Source organism: Pristiophorus japonicus, chromosome 12 (assembly GCF_044704955.1).
Source record: "Pristiophorus japonicus isolate sPriJap1 chromosome 12, sPriJap1.hap1, whole genome shotgun sequence".
Classification (NCBI taxonomy): domain Eukaryota; kingdom Metazoa; phylum Chordata; class Chondrichthyes; family Pristiophoridae; genus Pristiophorus; species Pristiophorus japonicus.
In genome coordinates this window covers 113,069,849-113,088,601 of record NC_091988.1, presented here as the reverse complement: position 1 = coordinate 113,088,601, position 18,753 = coordinate 113,069,849, and the positions used below count along the sequence as shown (strand labels likewise).

Here is an 18,753-nt window from a genome sequence, read left to right as displayed (position 1 = left end):
TTATCACTACACACAGAGGAAGGGCTTTATTTTATAATAAAGTTTAATGCTGTCCCGACCTTAAAGGAATCCTTGTAGAGCAATCCGATTAACTCAGACCTGGACAGTCTGCCACCCATCCTCACGTTATCAGATCGAAGGCATTGCTCCCAACCCCGCTCTTAGGGCACTGTCCAGATCATCACGCTGGAAGCAAGTTCAGAGGGGCTAAAGATTTATCCAATTCTTCCTCCCTTCCCTGCCGTCTTTCCGCTTTCTGATCTTGGTGAATGTGCTCTTGTGCAGTCTGGCGTATCACTGAAGGTGCCACTTTGGGGGTAAGTAAAGCCGAGTCTCGTTCAACCTCCAGCGGTTGAAGCCTTTAGATTGACCATTTTAAGAAAAAGTAGACACAGTATAACATGAGTCTCTTCACTTTATATTAAAATGAATAGGTAGACAATCCCATTCTGGAGTGCACAGAAGCAGAAAAGCATCAAAGTACTGTATAAATTTGGGACCCAAACATTCTCGGCAAGTACAAGCATTCGCCCTAGCGGCAAAATCGTTTACCCGGAATAGCCCAATCCCCGAGGGCCCTGGATAATCGAGAGTTACCTGTATATATTAATGACCTGGACTTGGGTAATTCAGGGCATAATTTCAAATTTTACAGATGACACGAAACGTGGAAATGAAGTAAACAGTAAACAGGCTCGTAACAGACCTTAGGAGGACATAGACCGGTGAAATAGAAAATGGGCCGAATGGCCTCCCCTGTGCTGTTTCATTCTGCAAAATATGACCACTGCTTTAATAGGAACAGGAGCAGGCCATTCACCCCCTCGAACCAGTTCTGCCATTCAATCAGATCATGCTGATCTGTACCTCAACTCCATTTACCCACCATTGCTCCATATCCCTTGATACCCTTACCTAACAAAAATCTATATCCATATCTGTCTGGAAATTCTCACGTCCCCCAGCATCCATAGACTTTTAGGGCGGAATAGAGTTCCAGATTTCCATTACCCTTTGTGTGAAGAAGTGTTTGCTGATTTCACTCCTGAATGGCTTAGCTCTGATTTTAAGATTTTGGCACCCGTGTTCTGGACTCCCACCCCCCACCCCGCACCTGAGAAAATTGTTTATCTGTATCTACAGAGAAGAGGAAAGACAGAGAAACAGGAATACCAAGATATTGGAGACCGAAAAGAGAGTACCATATTCTCCTACTTGCCATCTACAGTGCCAGGGATGATTGACTTGCGTTGTAACTGGATATCTGATAATGGATTGTACAGAAATGTAAATTTAATTTTCTCTTGGCAATGTATAGTGTTATACATTTCATTTATTTTGTCCTCTAGGCTTGGGCAGCTGGAGATATTGTTACTTGTGTGATAGATCTGGACGAAGGGAAGATTGGCTTCTGCCTGTGAGTACTACTTGCTTACTGCACAGCGTTGAATTTCTCACAGATGTACTGAGATCAGAAAAGTTTGTGTTGTATGAGTGAAGTACACATGGAAATATCCATCAATTTTATCCATGATTTTTATAAAACAGTCGGGGAACAGCACAGAGGGTCCTTCACAGCACCCCATCTGTAATATGCTGGAAAATTAAATAGTGGAAAAAAAAAACCTAAAATATCTACTGATGCTCTGGTTTTTAATCTGGCGCTAGTGCTGTTGGGGAGGAGTTAAACTAATATGGCAGGGGGATGCGAACCAATGCAGGGAGACAGCGGGAAACAAAAAGGAGTCAAAAGCAAAAGACAGAAAGGAGATGAGTAAAAGTGGAGGGCAGAGAAACCCAAGGCAAAAAACAAAAAGGGCCACTGAATTATAAAGGGGCTGCAGGAGGGGTCCAAACTAAAAATCATGATTTAAAAACTAGTATTAAAACACTCTACCTAAACGCGCGCAGCATTCGAAATAAAGTAAATGCGTTGACGGCACAAATCATTACAAATGGGTATGATTTGGTGGCCATTACAGAAATGTGGTTGCAGGGTGGCCAAGACTGGGAATTAAACATACAGGGGTATCTGACGATTCGGAAAGATAGACAAGAAGGGAAAGGAGGTGGGGTAGCTCTGTTAATAAAGGATGATATCAGGGCAGTTGTGAGAGACGATATTGGCTCTAATGAACAAAATGTTGAATCATTATGGGTGGAGATTAGAGATAGTAAGGGAAAAAAGTCACTGGTCGGTGTAGTTTATAGGCCCCCAAATAATAACTTCACGGTGGGGCGGACAATAATCAAGGGAATAATGGAGGCATGTGAAAAAGGAACGGCAGTAATCATGGGGGATTTTAACCTACATATCGATTGGTCAAATCAAATCGCACGAGGTAGCCTGGAGGAGGAATTCATAGAATGCATACGGGATTGTTTCTTAGAACAGTATGTTACAGAACCTACAAGGGAGCAAGCAATCTTAGATCTGGTCCTGTGTAATGAGACAGGAAAAATAAACGATTTCCTAGTAAAAGATCCTCTCTGAATGAGTGATCACAGTATGGTTGAATTTGTAATACAGATTGAGGATGAGGAAGTAGTGTCTCAAATGAGCGTACTATGCTTAAACAAAGGGGACGACAGTGGGATGAGGGCAGAGTTGGCTAAAGTAGACTGGGAACACAGACTAAACGGTGGCACAATTGAGGAACAGTGGAGGACTTTTAAGGAGCTCTTTCATAGTGCTCAACAAAAATATATTCCAGTGAAAAAGAAGGGCGGTAAGAGAAGGGATAACCAGCCGTGGATAACCAAGGAAATAAAGGAGAGTATCAAATTAAAAACCAATGCGTATAAGGTGGCCAAGGTTAGTGGGAAACTAGAAGAGTGGGAAAATTTTAAACGACAGCAAAGAATGATCAGGGCTGGGAACTCAACATCCAGGGGTATTCAACATTCAGGAAGGATAAAATAAAAGGAAAAGGAGGTGGGGTAGCATTGCTGGTTAAAGAGGAGATTAATGCAATAGTTAGGAAAGACATTAGCTTGGATGATGTGGAATCTATATGGGTAGAGCTGCAGAACACTAAAGGGCAAAAATCGTTAGTGGGAGTTGTGTACAGACCTCCAAACAGTAGTAGTGATGTTGGGGAGGGCATCAAACAGGAAATTAGGGGTGCATGCAATAAAGGTGCAGCAGTTATAATGGGTGACTTTAATATGCACATAGATTGGGCCAGCCAAACTGGAAGCAATACGGTGGAGGAGGATTTCCTGGAGTGCATAAGGGATGGTTTTCTAGACCAATATATCGAGGAACCAACTAGGGGGGAGGCCATCTTAGACTGGGTGTTGTGTAATGAGAGAGGATTAATTAACAATCACATTGTGCGAGGCCCCTTGGGGAAGAGTGACCATAATATGGTGGAATTCTGCATTAGGATGGAGAATGAAACAGTTAATTCAGAGACCATGGTCCAAAGAAGGGTAACTTTGAAGGTATGAGGCATGAATTGGCTAAGATAGATTGGCGAATGATACTTAAGGGATTGACTGTGGATGGGCAATGGCAGACATTTAGAGACCGCATGGATGAATTACAACAATTGTACATTCCTGTCTGGCGTAAAAATAAAAAAGGCAAGGTGGCTCAACCGTGGCTATCTAGGGAAATCAGGGATAGTATTAAAGCCAAGGAAATGGCATACAAATTGGCCAGAAATAGCAGCGAACCTGGGAGAAATTTAGAACTCAGCAGAGGAGGACAAAGGGTTTGATTAGGGCAGGGAAAATGGAGTACGAGAAGAAGCTTGCAGGGAACATTAAGGCGGATTGCAAAAGTTTCTATAGGTATGTAAAGAGAAAAAGGTTAGTAAAGACAAACGTAGGTCCCCTGCAGTCAGAATCAGGGGACGTCATAACGGGGAACAAAGAAATGGCAGATCAATTGAACAAGTACTTTGGATCAGTATTCACTAAGGAGGACACAAACAACCTTCCGGATATAAAAGTGGTCAGAGGGTCTATTAAGGAGGAGGAACTGAGGGAAATCTTTATTAGTCGGGAAATTGTGTTGGGGAAATTGATGGGATTGAAGGCCGATAAATCCCCAGGGCCTGATGGACTGCATCCCAGAGTACTTAAGGAGGTGGCCTTGGAAATAGCGGATGCATTGACAGTCATTTTCCAACATTCCATTGACTCTGGATCAGTTCCTATCGAGTGGAGGGTAGCCAATGTAACCCCACTTTTTAAAAAAGGAGGGAGAGAGAAAGCAGGGAATTATAGACCGGTCAGCCTGACATCAGTAGTGGGTAAAATGATGGAATCAATTATTAAGGATGTCATAGCAGCGCATTTGGAAAATGGTGACATGATAGGTTCAAGTCAGCATGGATTTGTGAAAGGGAGATCATGCTTGACAAATCTTTTGGAATTTTTTGAGGATGTTTCCAATAAAGTGGACAAAGGAGTACCAGTTGATGTGGTATATTTGGACTTTCAAAAGGCTTTCGACAAGGTCCCGCACAGGAGATTAATGTGCAAAGTTAAAGCACATGGGATTGGGGGTAGTGTGCTGACGTGGATTGAGAACTTGGTTGTCAGACAGGAAGCAAAGAGTAGGAGTAATGGCAGGCAGTGACTAGTGGGGTACCGCAGGGTTCTGTGCTGGGGCCCCAGTTGTTTACATTGTACATTAATGATTTAGACGAGGGTTTAAATGTAGTATCTCCAAATTTGCGGATGACACTAAGTTGGGTGGCAGTGTGAGCTGCGAGGAGGATGCTATGAGGCTGCAGAGTGACTTGGATAGGTTAGGTGAGTGGGCAAATGCGTGGCAGATGAAGTATAATGTGGATAAATGTGAGGTTATCCACTTTGGTGGTAAAAACAGAGAGACAGACTATTATCTGAATGGTGACAGATTAGGAAAAGGGAAGGTGCAACGAGACCTGGGTGTCATGGTACATCAGTCATTGAAGGTTGGCATGCAGGTACAGCAGGCGGTTAAGAAAGCAAATGGCATGTTGGCCTTCATAGCGAGGGGATTTGAGTACAAGGGCAGGGAGGTGTTGCTACAGTTGTACAGGGCCTTGGTGAGGCCACACCTGGAGTATTGTGTACAGTTTTGGTCTCCTAACTTGAGGAAGGACATTCTTGCTATTGAGGGAGTGCAGCGAAGATTCACCAGACTGATTCCCGGGATGGTGGGACTGACCTATCAAGAAAGACTGGATCAACTGGGCTTGTATTCACTGGAGTTCAGAAGAGTGAGCGGGGACCTCATAGAAACGTTTAAAATTCTGACGGGTTTGGACAGGTTGGATGCAGGAAGAATGTTCCCAATGTTGGGGAAGTCCAGAACCAGGGGTCACAGTCTAAGGATAAGGGGTAAGCCATTTAGGACCGAGATAAGGAGAAACTTCTTCACCCAGAGAGTGGTGAACCTGTGGAATTCTCTACCACAGAAAGTAGTTGAGGCCAATTCACTAAATATATTCAAAAGGGAGTTAGATGAAGTCCTTACTACTCGGGGGATCAAGGGGTATGGCGTGAAAGCAGGAAGGGGGTACTGAAGTTTCATGTTCAACCATGAACTCATTGAATGGCGGTGCAGGCTAGAAGGGCTGAATGGCCTGCTCCTGCACCTATTTTCTATGTTTTTCTATGACTAAGAAAGCAATAAAGAAAGGAAAGATAGATTACGAAGGTAAACTTGCGCAAAACATAAAAACAGATAGTAAAAGCTTTTACAGATATATAAAACGGAAAAGAGTGACTAAAGTAAATGTTGGTCCCTTAGAAGATGAGAAGGGGGATTTAATAATGGCAAATGTGGAAATGGCTGAGACCCTAAACAATTATTTTGCTTCGGTCTTCACAGTGGAAGACACAAAAACCATGCCAAAAATTGCTGGTCACAGGAATGTGGGAAGGGAGGACCTTGAGACAATCATTATGACTAGGGGGGTAGTGCTGGACAGGCTAATGGGACTCAAGGTAGACAAGTCCCCTGGTCCTGATGAAATGCATCCCAGGGTATTAAAAGAGATGGCGGAAGTTATAGCAGATGCATTCGTTATAATCTACCAAAATTCTCTGGACTCTGGGGAGGTACCAGCGGATTGGAAAGCAGCTAATGTAACGCCTCTGTTTAAAAAAGGGGGCAGACAAAAGGCAGGTAACTATAGGCCGGTTAGTTTAACATCTATAGTGGGGAAAATGCTTGAAACTATCATTAAGGAAGAAATAAAGGGACATTTAAATAGGAATAATGCAATCAAGCAGACGCAGCATGGATTCATGAAGGGGGAAATCATGTTTAACTAATTTACTGGAATTCTTTGAGGATATAACGAGCATGGTGGATAGAGGTGTACCGATGGATGTGGTGTATTTAGATTTTCAAAAGGCATTCGATAAGGTGCCACACAAAAGGTTACTGCAGAAGATAAAGGTACGCGGAGTCAGAGGAAATATATTAGCATGGATAGAGAATTGGCTAGCGAACAGAAAGCAGAGAGTCGGGATAAATGGGTCCTTTTCGGATTGGAAATCGGTGGTTAGTGGTGTGCCACAGGGATCGGTGCTGGGACCACAACTGTTTACAATATACATAGATGACCTGGAAGAGGGGACGGAGTGTAGTGTAACAAAATTTGCAGATGACACAAAGATTAGTGGGAAAGCGGGTTGTGTAGAGGACACAGAGAGGCTGCAAAGAGATTTAGATAGGTTCAGCGAATGGGCTAAGGTTTGGCAGATGGAATACAATGTCGGAAAGTGTGAGGTCATCCACCTTGGGGAAAAAAACCAGTAAAAGGGAATATTATTTGAATGGGGAGAAATTACAACATGCTGCAGTGCAGAGGGACCTGGGGGTCCTTGTGCATGAATCCCAAAAAGTTAGTTTGCAGGTGCAGCAGGTAATCAGGAAGGCGAATGGAATGTTGGCCTTCATTGCGAGAGGGATGGAGCACAAAAGCAGGGAGGTCCTTCTGCAACTGTTTCGGGTATTGGTGAGGCCGCACCTGGAGTACTGCGTGCAGTTTTGGTCACCTTACTTAAGGAAGGATATACTAGCTTTGGAGGGGGTACAGAGATGATTCACGAGGCTGATTCCGGAGATGAGGGGGGTTACCTTATGATGATAGATTGAGTAGACTGGGTCTTTACTCGTTGGAGTTCAGAAGGATGAGGGGTGATCTTATAGAAACATTTAAGATAATGAAAGGGATAGACAAGATAGAGGCAGAGAGGTTGTTTCCACTGGTCGGGGAGACTAGAACTAGGGGGCACAGCCTCAAAATACGGGGGAGCCAATTTAAAACCGAGTTGAGAAGGAATTTCTTCTCCCAGAGGGTTATGAATCTGTGGAATTCTCTGCCCAAGGAAGCAGTTGAGGCTTGCTCATTGAATGTGTTCAAGTCACAGATAGATAGATTTTTAACCAATAAGAAAATTAAGGGTTACGGGGAGCGGGCGGGTAAGTGGAGCTGAGTCCACGGCCAGATCAGCCATGATCTTGTTAAATGGCGGAGCAGGCTTGAGGGGCTAGATGGCCTACTCCTGTTCCTAATTCTTATGTTCTTATTTCAGTTCCTCCACCCTGACAGAGGACCTGCCTGTTTGAATTGTCGCAGTTTAATATTGAGATATGCTTCCCATGTGAGACAACAAAAAGACAGTTAAAGTCAGTCTTGGTCCGATTTCATTTGGGTATTACAGAGATGGGTCCTTGCCCACTGGAGGGCAACAACTCCAGAGGCGAGGGGTGGAAAGTACTCAAATAAGTAGGTCCTTGGTCAGGTCCAGAGTCTGGCAGTAAGGAGATTCATTCAAGGAGCAGTTCAGGGAGCAGTGGATGCTGCTGAGTGGCGATATCATAAATAACGATACCAGGTTTTTGCGTATAATAGACAAATTGTCTTTGCATGAATGCGTCTGCTATTAGCGGTGGGGACTGTATCAGTAAAAGTGACCGTGAAGCTGTTGGATTGTCATAAAAACCTAACGGGTTCACCAATGTCCCTCAGGGAAGGAAACCTGCCGTCCTTACCCAGTCTGGACTGCATGTTACTCCAGCCCTATACAACTGTGGGTGACTCTTATTTAATTGTGCTCTGAAGTGGCCTAGCAAGCAACTCAGTTCAGTCATCTAGGGATGGGCAATAAATGCCAACCTTGCCAGCAATGCCCAAAAATTGCATTTTTAAAAATAATTCTGGAGGGTGCATGGTACTTGCGGAACTGTATCTCACCTGAGGGCGACAGCAGCGAAGAGAGACGTCATCAAGGTCTAGGTCGGTGATTGGAGCGTGGGCAGGTACAGCAGGAGCGGCGAGGTCGGGGCGAAGGAGCGGAGAGAGGTTGCAGAGCGATGTGACCGGGGAGTAGGAGAGGCGAGAGTTCGGGGCCCAGAAGAGCTGAGGGCCCGGGGCAGCACGGGCCAGCTCACACTGCGATATGTGTGCGCACTTGGTCCGTACAGCAGAGCTGGTCTCCAGTCGTCTTGGTTAATCCTTGCCACTGGTCCAAGGCCTAGCTCTGTCAAGCCCGTGTGGTGGCTGGCGTGCAACGGCCACCCCACATTAAAAAAATCCACAGACAGGCATCTGCCACCCTTCAGGATGTAGTTCGGGATCTGGAATATTAGCTCCTTCACTGAAACACCCGTGAACTCATCCCTTTTTTTGGCGTGGAGGCAAGTCATCCTCGATATGAGGAACCGCCTATGATGATGACCTCACCATGATTAATAGTGTCAGGAGAGGAGAACATTGGAAAGGGAAATAGCTCCTGGTCTTGGGAATCCTGGGGGAAAGTCCCAAACCTGTAATTATTAAGGTGCTCATTGGACAGTAGATGACCTTGCTGAGCCAGACATTAAAGAGGGAGTCCTGCTGTTGCAACTTGTTAAAAACATGACTGCTGCCAAGAATTTTAATTCCCAGTTGTTTGAAATTTGGCCTGTGAGGATGAGTTGGTGTTAGTAATATTCCCCAGACACATTGGAGAAGATAATGTGTGGCACTACCCGATGGCCTAGAAGGGTCTTGCGTGAGATACCTGAAGGAAACTGGTACCATCAGATATTAGCACAGTAAGGATTCAGTGCCTTTGGGAAGAGGTGAAAAAAGGAGGAAGAAAAAAGTATGTTTGGTAGTTCAGTGCGTGGGGAGGGGGAAGATCCCTGCATGATGAGAAGTTGTGAGTGGCGGGTAAACGGGCAGTGATTCAGTACTAACCCCTCTCATTCCATTGAGAACCCCGACATGTCAAACTGTAATAAAAACAGACAATGTAGAAACACTCAGCGGGTCAGGCAGCAGCTGTCGAGAGAGAAAGGTAAGTTTCATGTTTTTCTGAACTTTTGCCAGAAAAATACTTTGTTTTTGTCAAACGGTAATGCTGTCCATTATACAACGCAATGACTGATACCGTGCAGTTATTGTAAAGACAGCGCGCCTTCAGTGTTCAGCTCGCAGTAATAGTTCTTGCACTGCCCCCACGTTTTGATTCTAATTACAAATGATGTGGCTTGTGCAATTCTACAGCTGACTGCATGATCAGCGCATTCCAGTTACATACCAGGCCCGTGATGGCGGCTTGCTTTGTTGTGCGATAAGCTGCCATATCAAAAGCTATTTTAAGTGTCTACAGTGTGAAGTTGTGGAAAATGGCATTTCCCATCGCTTCCCTTTGGACACTGCGACTGCTTTAAATAACCGCAGTGGCAGCTGCACCCAAGCGGCCTGGGGGTTATTTGTGGCTGTGTTGCTGTGTAGCTGGTGGTGATGCACTGCTCCCAGAGATGCAGAATTTAGCTGAGAGCTATTTCCTCAGAGGTTACATCTACTGCAACTGCAACAACTCCATCAACTGCAAGTTTGCTGGGTGAAAAAATCAACTTGTGACTCCTTTCTGCTATGAGTTAACAGCACTATACAGCTCAGAAACCCCACCATCATCTCAAGCTACGTAGATCTCTCTCTCTCTCTCTCACTCTCTCTCTCTCTTTCTGCCTCTTGCTCCCTCTGCCCCTCCATTCAGTTTCTCTCAGTGGAGCCAAACTTTGGAAAAAATGCATTTACTGATTCATCTGGCAATTTATAATCTGGTAAAAGTGTATCGAGATCATCTATGGGGTGGAAATCTAGGATGAGATTTGACCTTGAGCCTGGTTGATTATATTGGATTGAAAGGTTTTCATACTTAATATTTCTGAAATATCATATGTTGGTGGAGCAGGCTCGATGGGCCATAGGGCCTACTCCTGCTCCTATTTCCTATTTTTGATGTTTTTGCATAATTACCCTCTGCTGGTTCCTGAGTAATAGTTGAAATCCGCTGGAAACTGTTGGGGATTTGTAAAGGTATCAGACTGAGAATATTCACATCCATGCTGGGTTTTCCTTTTCCAGAAATGGGATATCTTTGGGAATTGCATTTCAAGACATCAAGTTGGGTCCTGGCATGGCCTACTTCCCAGCAATCAGCCTATCCTTCAAAGAGTCTGTGGCGTTCAACTTTGGGAGCCGGCCAATCCGATATCCTTTTCAGTAGGACCAGTGCAACGTGAGGGTACGGAGTAATTGTTGTCCAACTGTGGCACAGAACTGTTGGCTGAATACTCCATCTTCAACTCCTTTGTGTTATTTGCTTTCTGTCGATGCTTTTATTTCAGATGTGTGGCACTGTTTTGTTTGTTGCGATGACCACCTTCCCAGAACCCAGTGAACACTAAGGAAGCTGATTGGGAGCAAGGTCTTTTTTTTAATGGATTCCTGTGTCTGACATAACTGGAAACCCATCCTCAAACTGCTGAGAAATTTACCGAAGTCGAGTTTCTATTTGTGCAGGCTCCCACTTATCTAACCAGAGAATACAGACTTACCAGTGTGTGCCTAATGCTCATTAGTTGTGCCCATGACTCCTGCTGTAGTTTCTGTGTAACTGAAGAACATAAGAAATAGGAGCAGGAGTAAGCCATGCGGCCCCTTGAGCCTGCACCGCCATTTAATGCGATCATGGACTCGGGTCCACTTCCCTGTCCGCTCCCCATAACCCCTTATTCCCTTATCGGTTAAGAAACTCTCCATTTCTGTCTTAAATTTATTCAATGTCCCAGCTTCCACAGCTCTCTGAGGCAGCGAATTCCACAGATTTACAACCCTCAGAGAAGAAATTTCTCCTCATCTCAGTTTTAAACGGGCAGCCCCTTATTCTAAGATTATGCCCTCTAGTTCAAGTCTCCCCCATCAGTGGAAACATCCTCTCTGCATCCATCAGCTAAGTTCCCCTTGTTCAGCTAAGTTTACCCTGCATGACTTGCAGGATTATCTAGAGCACAGTTGGAAGAAGTACAATCTCCAGTGATATGTCTATCCTTCCAGGTCCCATCAGTGAGCCAGGCTCAGGTGTTGCATTAACATAACATAAGAAATAGGAGCAGGAGTCGGCCATTTGGCTCCTCGAGCCTGCTCCGTCATTCATTAAGATCATGGCTTATCTGATCTTGGCCTCAACTCCAGGTACAGCAAGTGATCAGGAAGGCCAATGGAATCTTGGCCTTTATTGCAAAGAGGATGGAGTATAAAAGCGGAAAAGTCTTGCTGCAGCTATACAGGGTATTGGTGAGGCCACACCTGGAATACTGCGTACAGTTTTGGTTTCCATATTTACGAAAGGATATACTTGATTTGGAGGCAGTTCAGCGAAGGGTTCACTAGGTTGATTCCGGAGATGAGAGAGTTGACTTATGAGGAAAGAAACATAGAGACATAGAAAATAGGTGCAGGAGCAGGCCATTTGGCCCTTCGAGCCTGCACCACCATTCAATATGATCATGGCTGATCATGCAACTTCAGTACCCCACTCCTGCCTTCTCTCCATACCCCATGATCCCCTTTGCTGTAAGGGCCACATCTAACTCCCTCTTGAACTGGATTCAACAACTTTCTGTGGTAGAGAATTCCACAGGTTCACCAATTTTTGGTTGAAAAAGTTTCTCCTCATCTCAGTTCGATATGGCTTACCCCATATCCTTAGACTGTGATCGCTGGTTCTGGGGACTTCCCCAACATTGGGAACATTCTTTCCGCATCTAACCTGCCCAGTCCCGTCATAATCTTATATGTTTCTATGAGATCCCCTCTCATTCATCTAAATTTCAGTGAGTATAAGCCTAGTCGATCCAGTCTTTCTTCATATGTCAGTCCTGCCATTCCGGGAATTAGTCTGGTGAAACTTCGCTGCACTCCCTCAATAGCAAGAATGTAATTCCTCAGATTAGGAGACCAAAACTGTACACAATATTCCAGGTGAGGCCTCAGCAATGCCCTGTACAACTGCAGTAAGACCTCCCTGCTCCTATACTCAAATCCTCCTGCTATGAAGGCCAGCATGCCATTTGCCGCCTTCACCGCCTGCTGTACCTGCATGCCTACCTTCAGTGACTGATGTACCACGACACCCAGGACTCGTTGCACCTCCCCTTTTACTAATCTGTCACCATTCAGATGATCTGCTTTCCTGTTTTTGCCCCCAAAGTGGATAACCTCACATTTATCCACATTATACTGCATCTGCCATGCATTTTCCCATTCACCTAACCTGTCCAAGTCACCCTGCAGCCTCTTAGCATCCTCCTCACAGCTGCCACCCAGCTTCGTGTCATCTGCAAACTTGGAGATATTACATTCAATTCCTTCGTCTAAATCATTAAAATTGTAAATAGCTGGGGTCCCAGCACTGAACCTTGCGGCACCCCACTAGTCACTGCCTGTCATTCTGAAAAGGACCCGTTTATTCCCATTCTTTGCTTCCTGTCTGCCAACCAGTTCTCTATCCACGTCAATACTTTACCCCCAATTACCCCCAATACATTGTGCTTTAATTTTGTACACTAATCTCTTGTGTGGGACCTTGTCAAAAGCCTTTTGAAAGTCCAAATACACCACGTCCACTGGTTCTCCATTATCCATTACTAGTTACATCCTCAAAAGATTCTAGAAGATTTGTCAAGCATGATTTCCCTTTCGTAAATCCATGCTGACTTGGACCGATCCTGTCACTGATTTCCAAATGTGCTGCTATTACATCTTTAATAATTGATTCCAGCATTTTCCCCACTACTGATGTCAGGCTAACCGTTCTATATTTCCCTGTTTTCTCTCCCTCCTTTTTTAAAAAGTGGGGTTACATTAGCTACCCTCCAGTCCATAGGAACTGATCCAGAGTCCATGGAATTTAGGAAAATGAACACCAATGCATCTACTATTTCTAGGGCCACTTCCTTAAGTACTCTGGGATGCAGACTATCAGGCCCTGGGGATTTATTGGCCTTTAGTCCCATCAGTTTCCCTAACACCATTTCCTGACTCATAAGGATTTCTCTCAGTTCCATCTTCCTGCTAGACCCTCGGTCCTCTAGTATTTCCAGAAGGTTACTTGTGTCTTCCTTAGTGAAGACAGAACCAAAGTATTTGTTCAATTGGTCTGCCATTTCCTTGTTCCCCATTATGAATTCACCTGATTCTGACTGCAAGGGACCTACATTAGTCTTCACTAATCTTTTTCTCTTCACATACCTATAGAAGCATTTGCAGTCAGTTTTTATGTTCCATGCAAGCTTCCTCTCATACTCTATTTTCCCCCTCCTAATTAAACCCTTAGTCCCCCACTGCTGAATTCTAAATTTCTCCCAGTCCTCAGGTTTGCTGCTTTTTCTGGCCAATTAAATGCCTTTTCCTTGGATTTAACACTATCCCCAATTTCCCTTGTTAGCCACGGTTGAGCCACCTTTCCTGTTTTATTTTTACGCCAGGCAATAGTTGTAATTCATCCATGTCTGCCATTGCCTATCCACCGTCAACCCTTTTAAGTATAGTTCATCAGTCTATCCTAGCCAAATCACGTCTCATACCATCGAAGTTCCCTTTCTTTAAGTTCAGGACTCTAGTCTCTGAATTAATTGTGTCGCTCTCCATCTTAATGAAGAATTCTACCATATTATGGTCACTCTTCCCCAAGGGGCCACGCACGACCAGATTGATAATTAATCCTCTCTCGTTACACAAGACCCAGTCTAGGATGGCCTGCTCTCTAGTTGGTTCCTCTACATATTGGTCTAGAAAACCATCCCTTATACATTCCAGGAAATCCTCCTCCACAGTATTTCTACCAGTTTGGTTAGCCCAATCAATATGTAGGTTAAAGTCACCCATAATAACGGCTGTAACCTTATTGCACGCGTCCCTAATTTCCTGTTTGATGCCATCCCCAACCTCTACTACTGTTTGGTATTGGTTTAGGTTGGGTCTCCACTCATTGGAATTCAGAAGAATGAGAGGGAATCTTATTGAAACGTATAAGATTATGAGGTGGATGCAGAGAGGATGTTTCCACTGATGGGGGAGACTAGAACTAGGGGGCATGATCTTAGAATAAGTAGCCGTCCATTTAAAACTGAGATGAAGAGAAATTTCTTCTCTCTCAGTTGTAAATCTGTGGAATTCACTGCCTCAGAGAGCTGTGGAAGCTGGGACATTGAATAAATTTAGGACAGAGATAGACAGTTTCTTAAACGATAAGGGAATAAAGAATTATGGGGAGTGGGCAGGGAAGTGGACCTGAGTCCATGATCGGATCAGCCACGATCGTATTGAATGGCGGAGCACACTCAAGGGGCCATATGGACTACTCCTCCTATTTCTTATGTTCCCTGCCCGCTCCCCATAACCGTTGACTCCCTTTATCGTTCAATCCTACCATCATGGAGGATTGACTCCCATTGACAAATGTATCATCTTGGAGCCAACTTAATTCCAAACAGCTCCTACTTACCTCTTCCACCCTTACCCCTTCCAAGAAGAATAAGGGGGAAGGTCAATTGAGCAGGAGAGAGGGGGAAAGTAAGAACATCATGCATTGAACTGACAGCTGAGAGGCACGCAAATCAGTGCATCTCTGAAATCGGTCATAGACCACCCTTTCTTGCGATGATCCACCTCGGTTGGTGTAGCACTCCAGATATATTGCTGTAGATGCAGCAAATTGACATTTGAGTCTCATCGGACAACAGTTTTGCCATCAGTCGTATATCTGATAACTGCCAGCTCTTTGCTCAACAGCACCAACAACTTGTATTACTATAGCGCTTTTAATGTTGTGAAACATCCCAAGGTGCTTCACGAAGACAAGGAATATTATGAGATTTAAAACATTTGATACCGAGCCACATAAATAGAAATTAGTCACCCTGTCACTTACTGTTTGAATACATGACTGACCTAGGAAGGAACTTGTTTTCTTTTAACTTTTTCACACATACCCAGTGGAAGGCTATCGCCCTATGCAGAACCCACCGGAGGCAGATCTCCTGAAGGCGCACAAACTCTTGGGATACCTGAAGAACGTGATCACTACTGGCATGGACACCCAGGTAGGGATTTGAGTTTGTCCCTGTCAGTGATGCTTCATTTATTACTGCCTCGGGCCTTGGTTATTCATGTCTGTGAGGTGGTTGAAGGACAGAGGTTTGGGAATGGACAATATCCTGAAACTGGCGGGCTAGTGCTCTGAAAATGATGTTCGACTGTGTGTGTGTACTGTAGCACACAATGCTTAGTTGGGAGTTTGGTCAATCCAACTGCTCCCAGCCTTTGCTGATGCTGCTGTTTGAGAGCAAAAGGGCTTCAGGTTAATTCCCCAGTCTGTGCTGAGTTAGCGGATCCCTGCTGTGCCGGTAGAGGAGTTCGAATTGGCCTTAGAACCCGAACTAGCAAAGGGAAATTGCGAATGGAATTTGTGCATGAGGATAGAATCAGGTGTGACTAATGCTACTCTACCCAATTCTAAATAACCTTCTGACAGTTGCAATCTAAGCTCATGTGAAGAATGGCCACTGGGATAAGGTCTTGGAATTGCTTTCAGGATGGTAGGAAAGGAGAGACAATTGATGGGAAAGAAACACAACACCATACTGTCATTGTACCCCTGCAAAAAATCACCTCAACTCGAATCACAGGTGCCCACACCAGCTCCACAATCTCTCTCTCCTGGCTTGCCTGTAGATTAGAGGGCCTCATTTCTACCAGGTCCTGGACAGCCTCTGACCATCGCCATTCACCTTGATACAACAGCCCCCTCTGCAGCCTCAAGTTATGTGATCCCTCCACAGCCATATCCTCCTTCTATTCCAGGATCAGCCTGAACAGTAAGAACAACCCCAAACTCTTCACCAATCACCTCCTTTAAGCCCACCCTCCCCCACAACCTCCATCCACACTTCTGACCCCATGTGAGAAGCTCCAATATGCTTTTATTTCCATATTGGCTGCTGAATCCTTTGTCCCTGAGCTGCCTCTCTGACTTCATCAAAATTCACTTCCTTTAGTGAAGTTTCCACCAGTTTTCTATAATCCTTTCTCACCAAGCTCCATACCACACAACCCTCTCTACTTGCACCCATGCTCACTGACATTGTCGACCTCTCCCCATCCTCTGGTATCCATCCCACCTGATTCAACATTCCCATCAACACTCCTTCTTAAAAACAAACATCCGAAATCTCTCTGCTCCCTCTAATTACCATTCTGTCTCCAATCTCCCCTTCCTCTCCAATGTCCTTGTGCGCATCATTGCCAATCAACTCTGTTCTCAGCTTTCCCTTTTGGAGTCCCTTCAATTTGGTTTCTGGCCAGCCCACCATACTAAAACTGCCCAGGTCACTCGGCATTAAAGTCCAGAGCGATGGCAACTGTGGCTCATTGTTAACCTCTTCAACTCCCAAGGTTCTTAATGTATTAACTGGCTGCCTACTGTCCTGTCCTGTGTTATGGTGTGATGTTCTGCCCCCTCCTGTATTGTGGTGTGCTGTCCTGTGTCCTGTGCTGTCCTGCATCGTGTCTTCTCCTGTCCTGTATTGTCCTGTCCTGGCCTGGCCTATATTGTGATGTGTTGAGCTGGTTTTCCAGATGAGGCGGAGAATTGTGTCCTACAATTTCATCATCATCATCATCATCATCATCATTATTAAAGGCAATCCCTCAGGGACGAGGATGACTTGCTTCCACACTAAAAATGACCACTCAAGTGACTGATGAACTCATTTTAAACGTGGAAGATATCTGTGCGTGAATTGTTTTAACGTGGGGTGGCCGTTGCACACCAGCCACCACACGGGCTTGATGGAGCAAGGTCTTGGTCCAATGGCAAGGGGATCCAAGACGACTGGAGACCAGGCTCTGCTGCATGTGCCAATCCATACACACAAACTCAAACATACTCCTACCGTCCTCCTTCTATCCTGCTCCCCACAGGACCTTTCTCTACGTGGAATTCATAGCACGCAATGTGAGCCTCACCACCTCACAGACTCGCTATTGGCCTGTGCTGCGTCTTCCCTTGGTCTTGTCCACACTGCTCCACCACTGGGCGCCAACCTCTCCGCTCCTCCGTGTGTCATCCCTCCCTCCGCTCCTCGCCGCTCCCTCCCTCCGCTCCTCGCCGCTCCCTCCCTCCGCTCCTCGCCGCTCCCTCCCTCCGCTCCTCGCCGCTCCCTCCCTCCGCTCCTCGCCGCTCCCTCCCTCCGCTCCTCGCCGCTCCCTCCCTCCGCTCCTCGCCGCTCCCTCCCTCCGCTCCTCGCCGCTCCCTCCCTCCGCTCCTCGCCGCTCCCTCCCTCCGCTCCTCGCCGCTCCCTCCCTCCGCTCCTCGCCGCTCCCTCCCTCCGCTCCTCGCCGCTCCCTCCCTCCGCTCCTCGCCGCTCCCTCCCTCCGCTCCTCGCCGCTCCCTCCCTCCGCTCCTCGCCGCTCCCTCCCTCCGCTCCTCGCCGCTCCCTCCCTCCGCTCCTCGCCGCTCCCTCCCTCCGCTCCTCGCCGCTCCCTCCCTCCGCTCCTCGCCGGTCCATCCCTCCGCTCCTCATGCTCCTGGGTCCTGACCCCTCCACTGGGCTCCACCATGATCCGAGAGATCCGAATCATGCATTCTGATAACATCTAATTTTGTCGCCCACTTTAGTTTTGTTGCCCTCTGCTGGCATATTTTGATTTGCCCACAGCTCCAGCCTTGTGCTCCTCTGACTGATTACAATTTAGTGCCATTGTAGCAGCAGTGTACTGCAATTCCAATTTGCAGTTAACGATAAGAGGTAATGTATTTAGGGTTAGTGTATTGTGCTGCTCAGTAATGTTCCCATGGCTGGGCTGTAAAAGGTACCACTTGTCGATGCAGTGACGAGATTTGACCGTCTCTGATATCAGGCACTGTACAGTCAGCCAGTACTGAAGCCCTGTAATTCTTGAACTGTTATAACACTGTCGCATCCTTAACCTTTCGTGAGATGGATTAAGATTCTGAAACTTTGCAGACACCGCATTGATGTGTGTGAGGGATATTTCAGAGAGACTTGTTTAAGATTATTCGTCCAGAGTATGAACAAAACTCAACTTGTCATGTGTTTTTTTTAAAGGAAGAGAAACTGACGGAGAGGGACTCTGCGTTGTGGCAAGCCCAAGGGGAGCCCACCGTGCTCATTACACTGGCGCACATCTTTAACCGCTTTGCACCCCTTATGGCAAGTACCCGATCACTCTAACAGCAGCAGAAAGATCAAGCGAAGCACGGCATTTACCCGGGCCAACTGCTCAATCACCCTGAGTATACTGGGAGCCGCAGGCAGCAACTATACAGGGAACTCTGCAATTTTTGCCCAGTGGCACTTGTTCAGATGCTGCAAACGCAACTCTAAGGCAATTGCGCATGTCCCGTTAATCAGAGTTGCATTTGCATCTTTTGTCAGCC

The 18,753-nt window shown here is 45.9% G+C and overlaps 1 protein-coding gene across 1 annotated transcript in view; it reads left to right on the top strand.

The window, feature by feature from the left end:
• LOC139276840 (E3 ubiquitin-protein ligase RNF123) overlaps nt 1-18,753 on the top strand; it is a 413,881-nt gene that overhangs the window by 51,967 nt on the left and 343,161 nt on the right. Inside the window, exons 9-12 of the mRNA XM_070894838.1 lie at nt 1,350-1,417; nt 10,374-10,502; nt 15,283-15,394; nt 18,422-18,526. Coding sequence (XP_070750939.1) covers nt 1,350-1,417; nt 10,374-10,502; nt 15,283-15,394; nt 18,422-18,526 — 414 coding nt within the window. The remainder of the gene's footprint in view (nt 1-1,349; nt 1,418-10,373; nt 10,503-15,282; nt 15,395-18,421; nt 18,527-18,753) is intronic.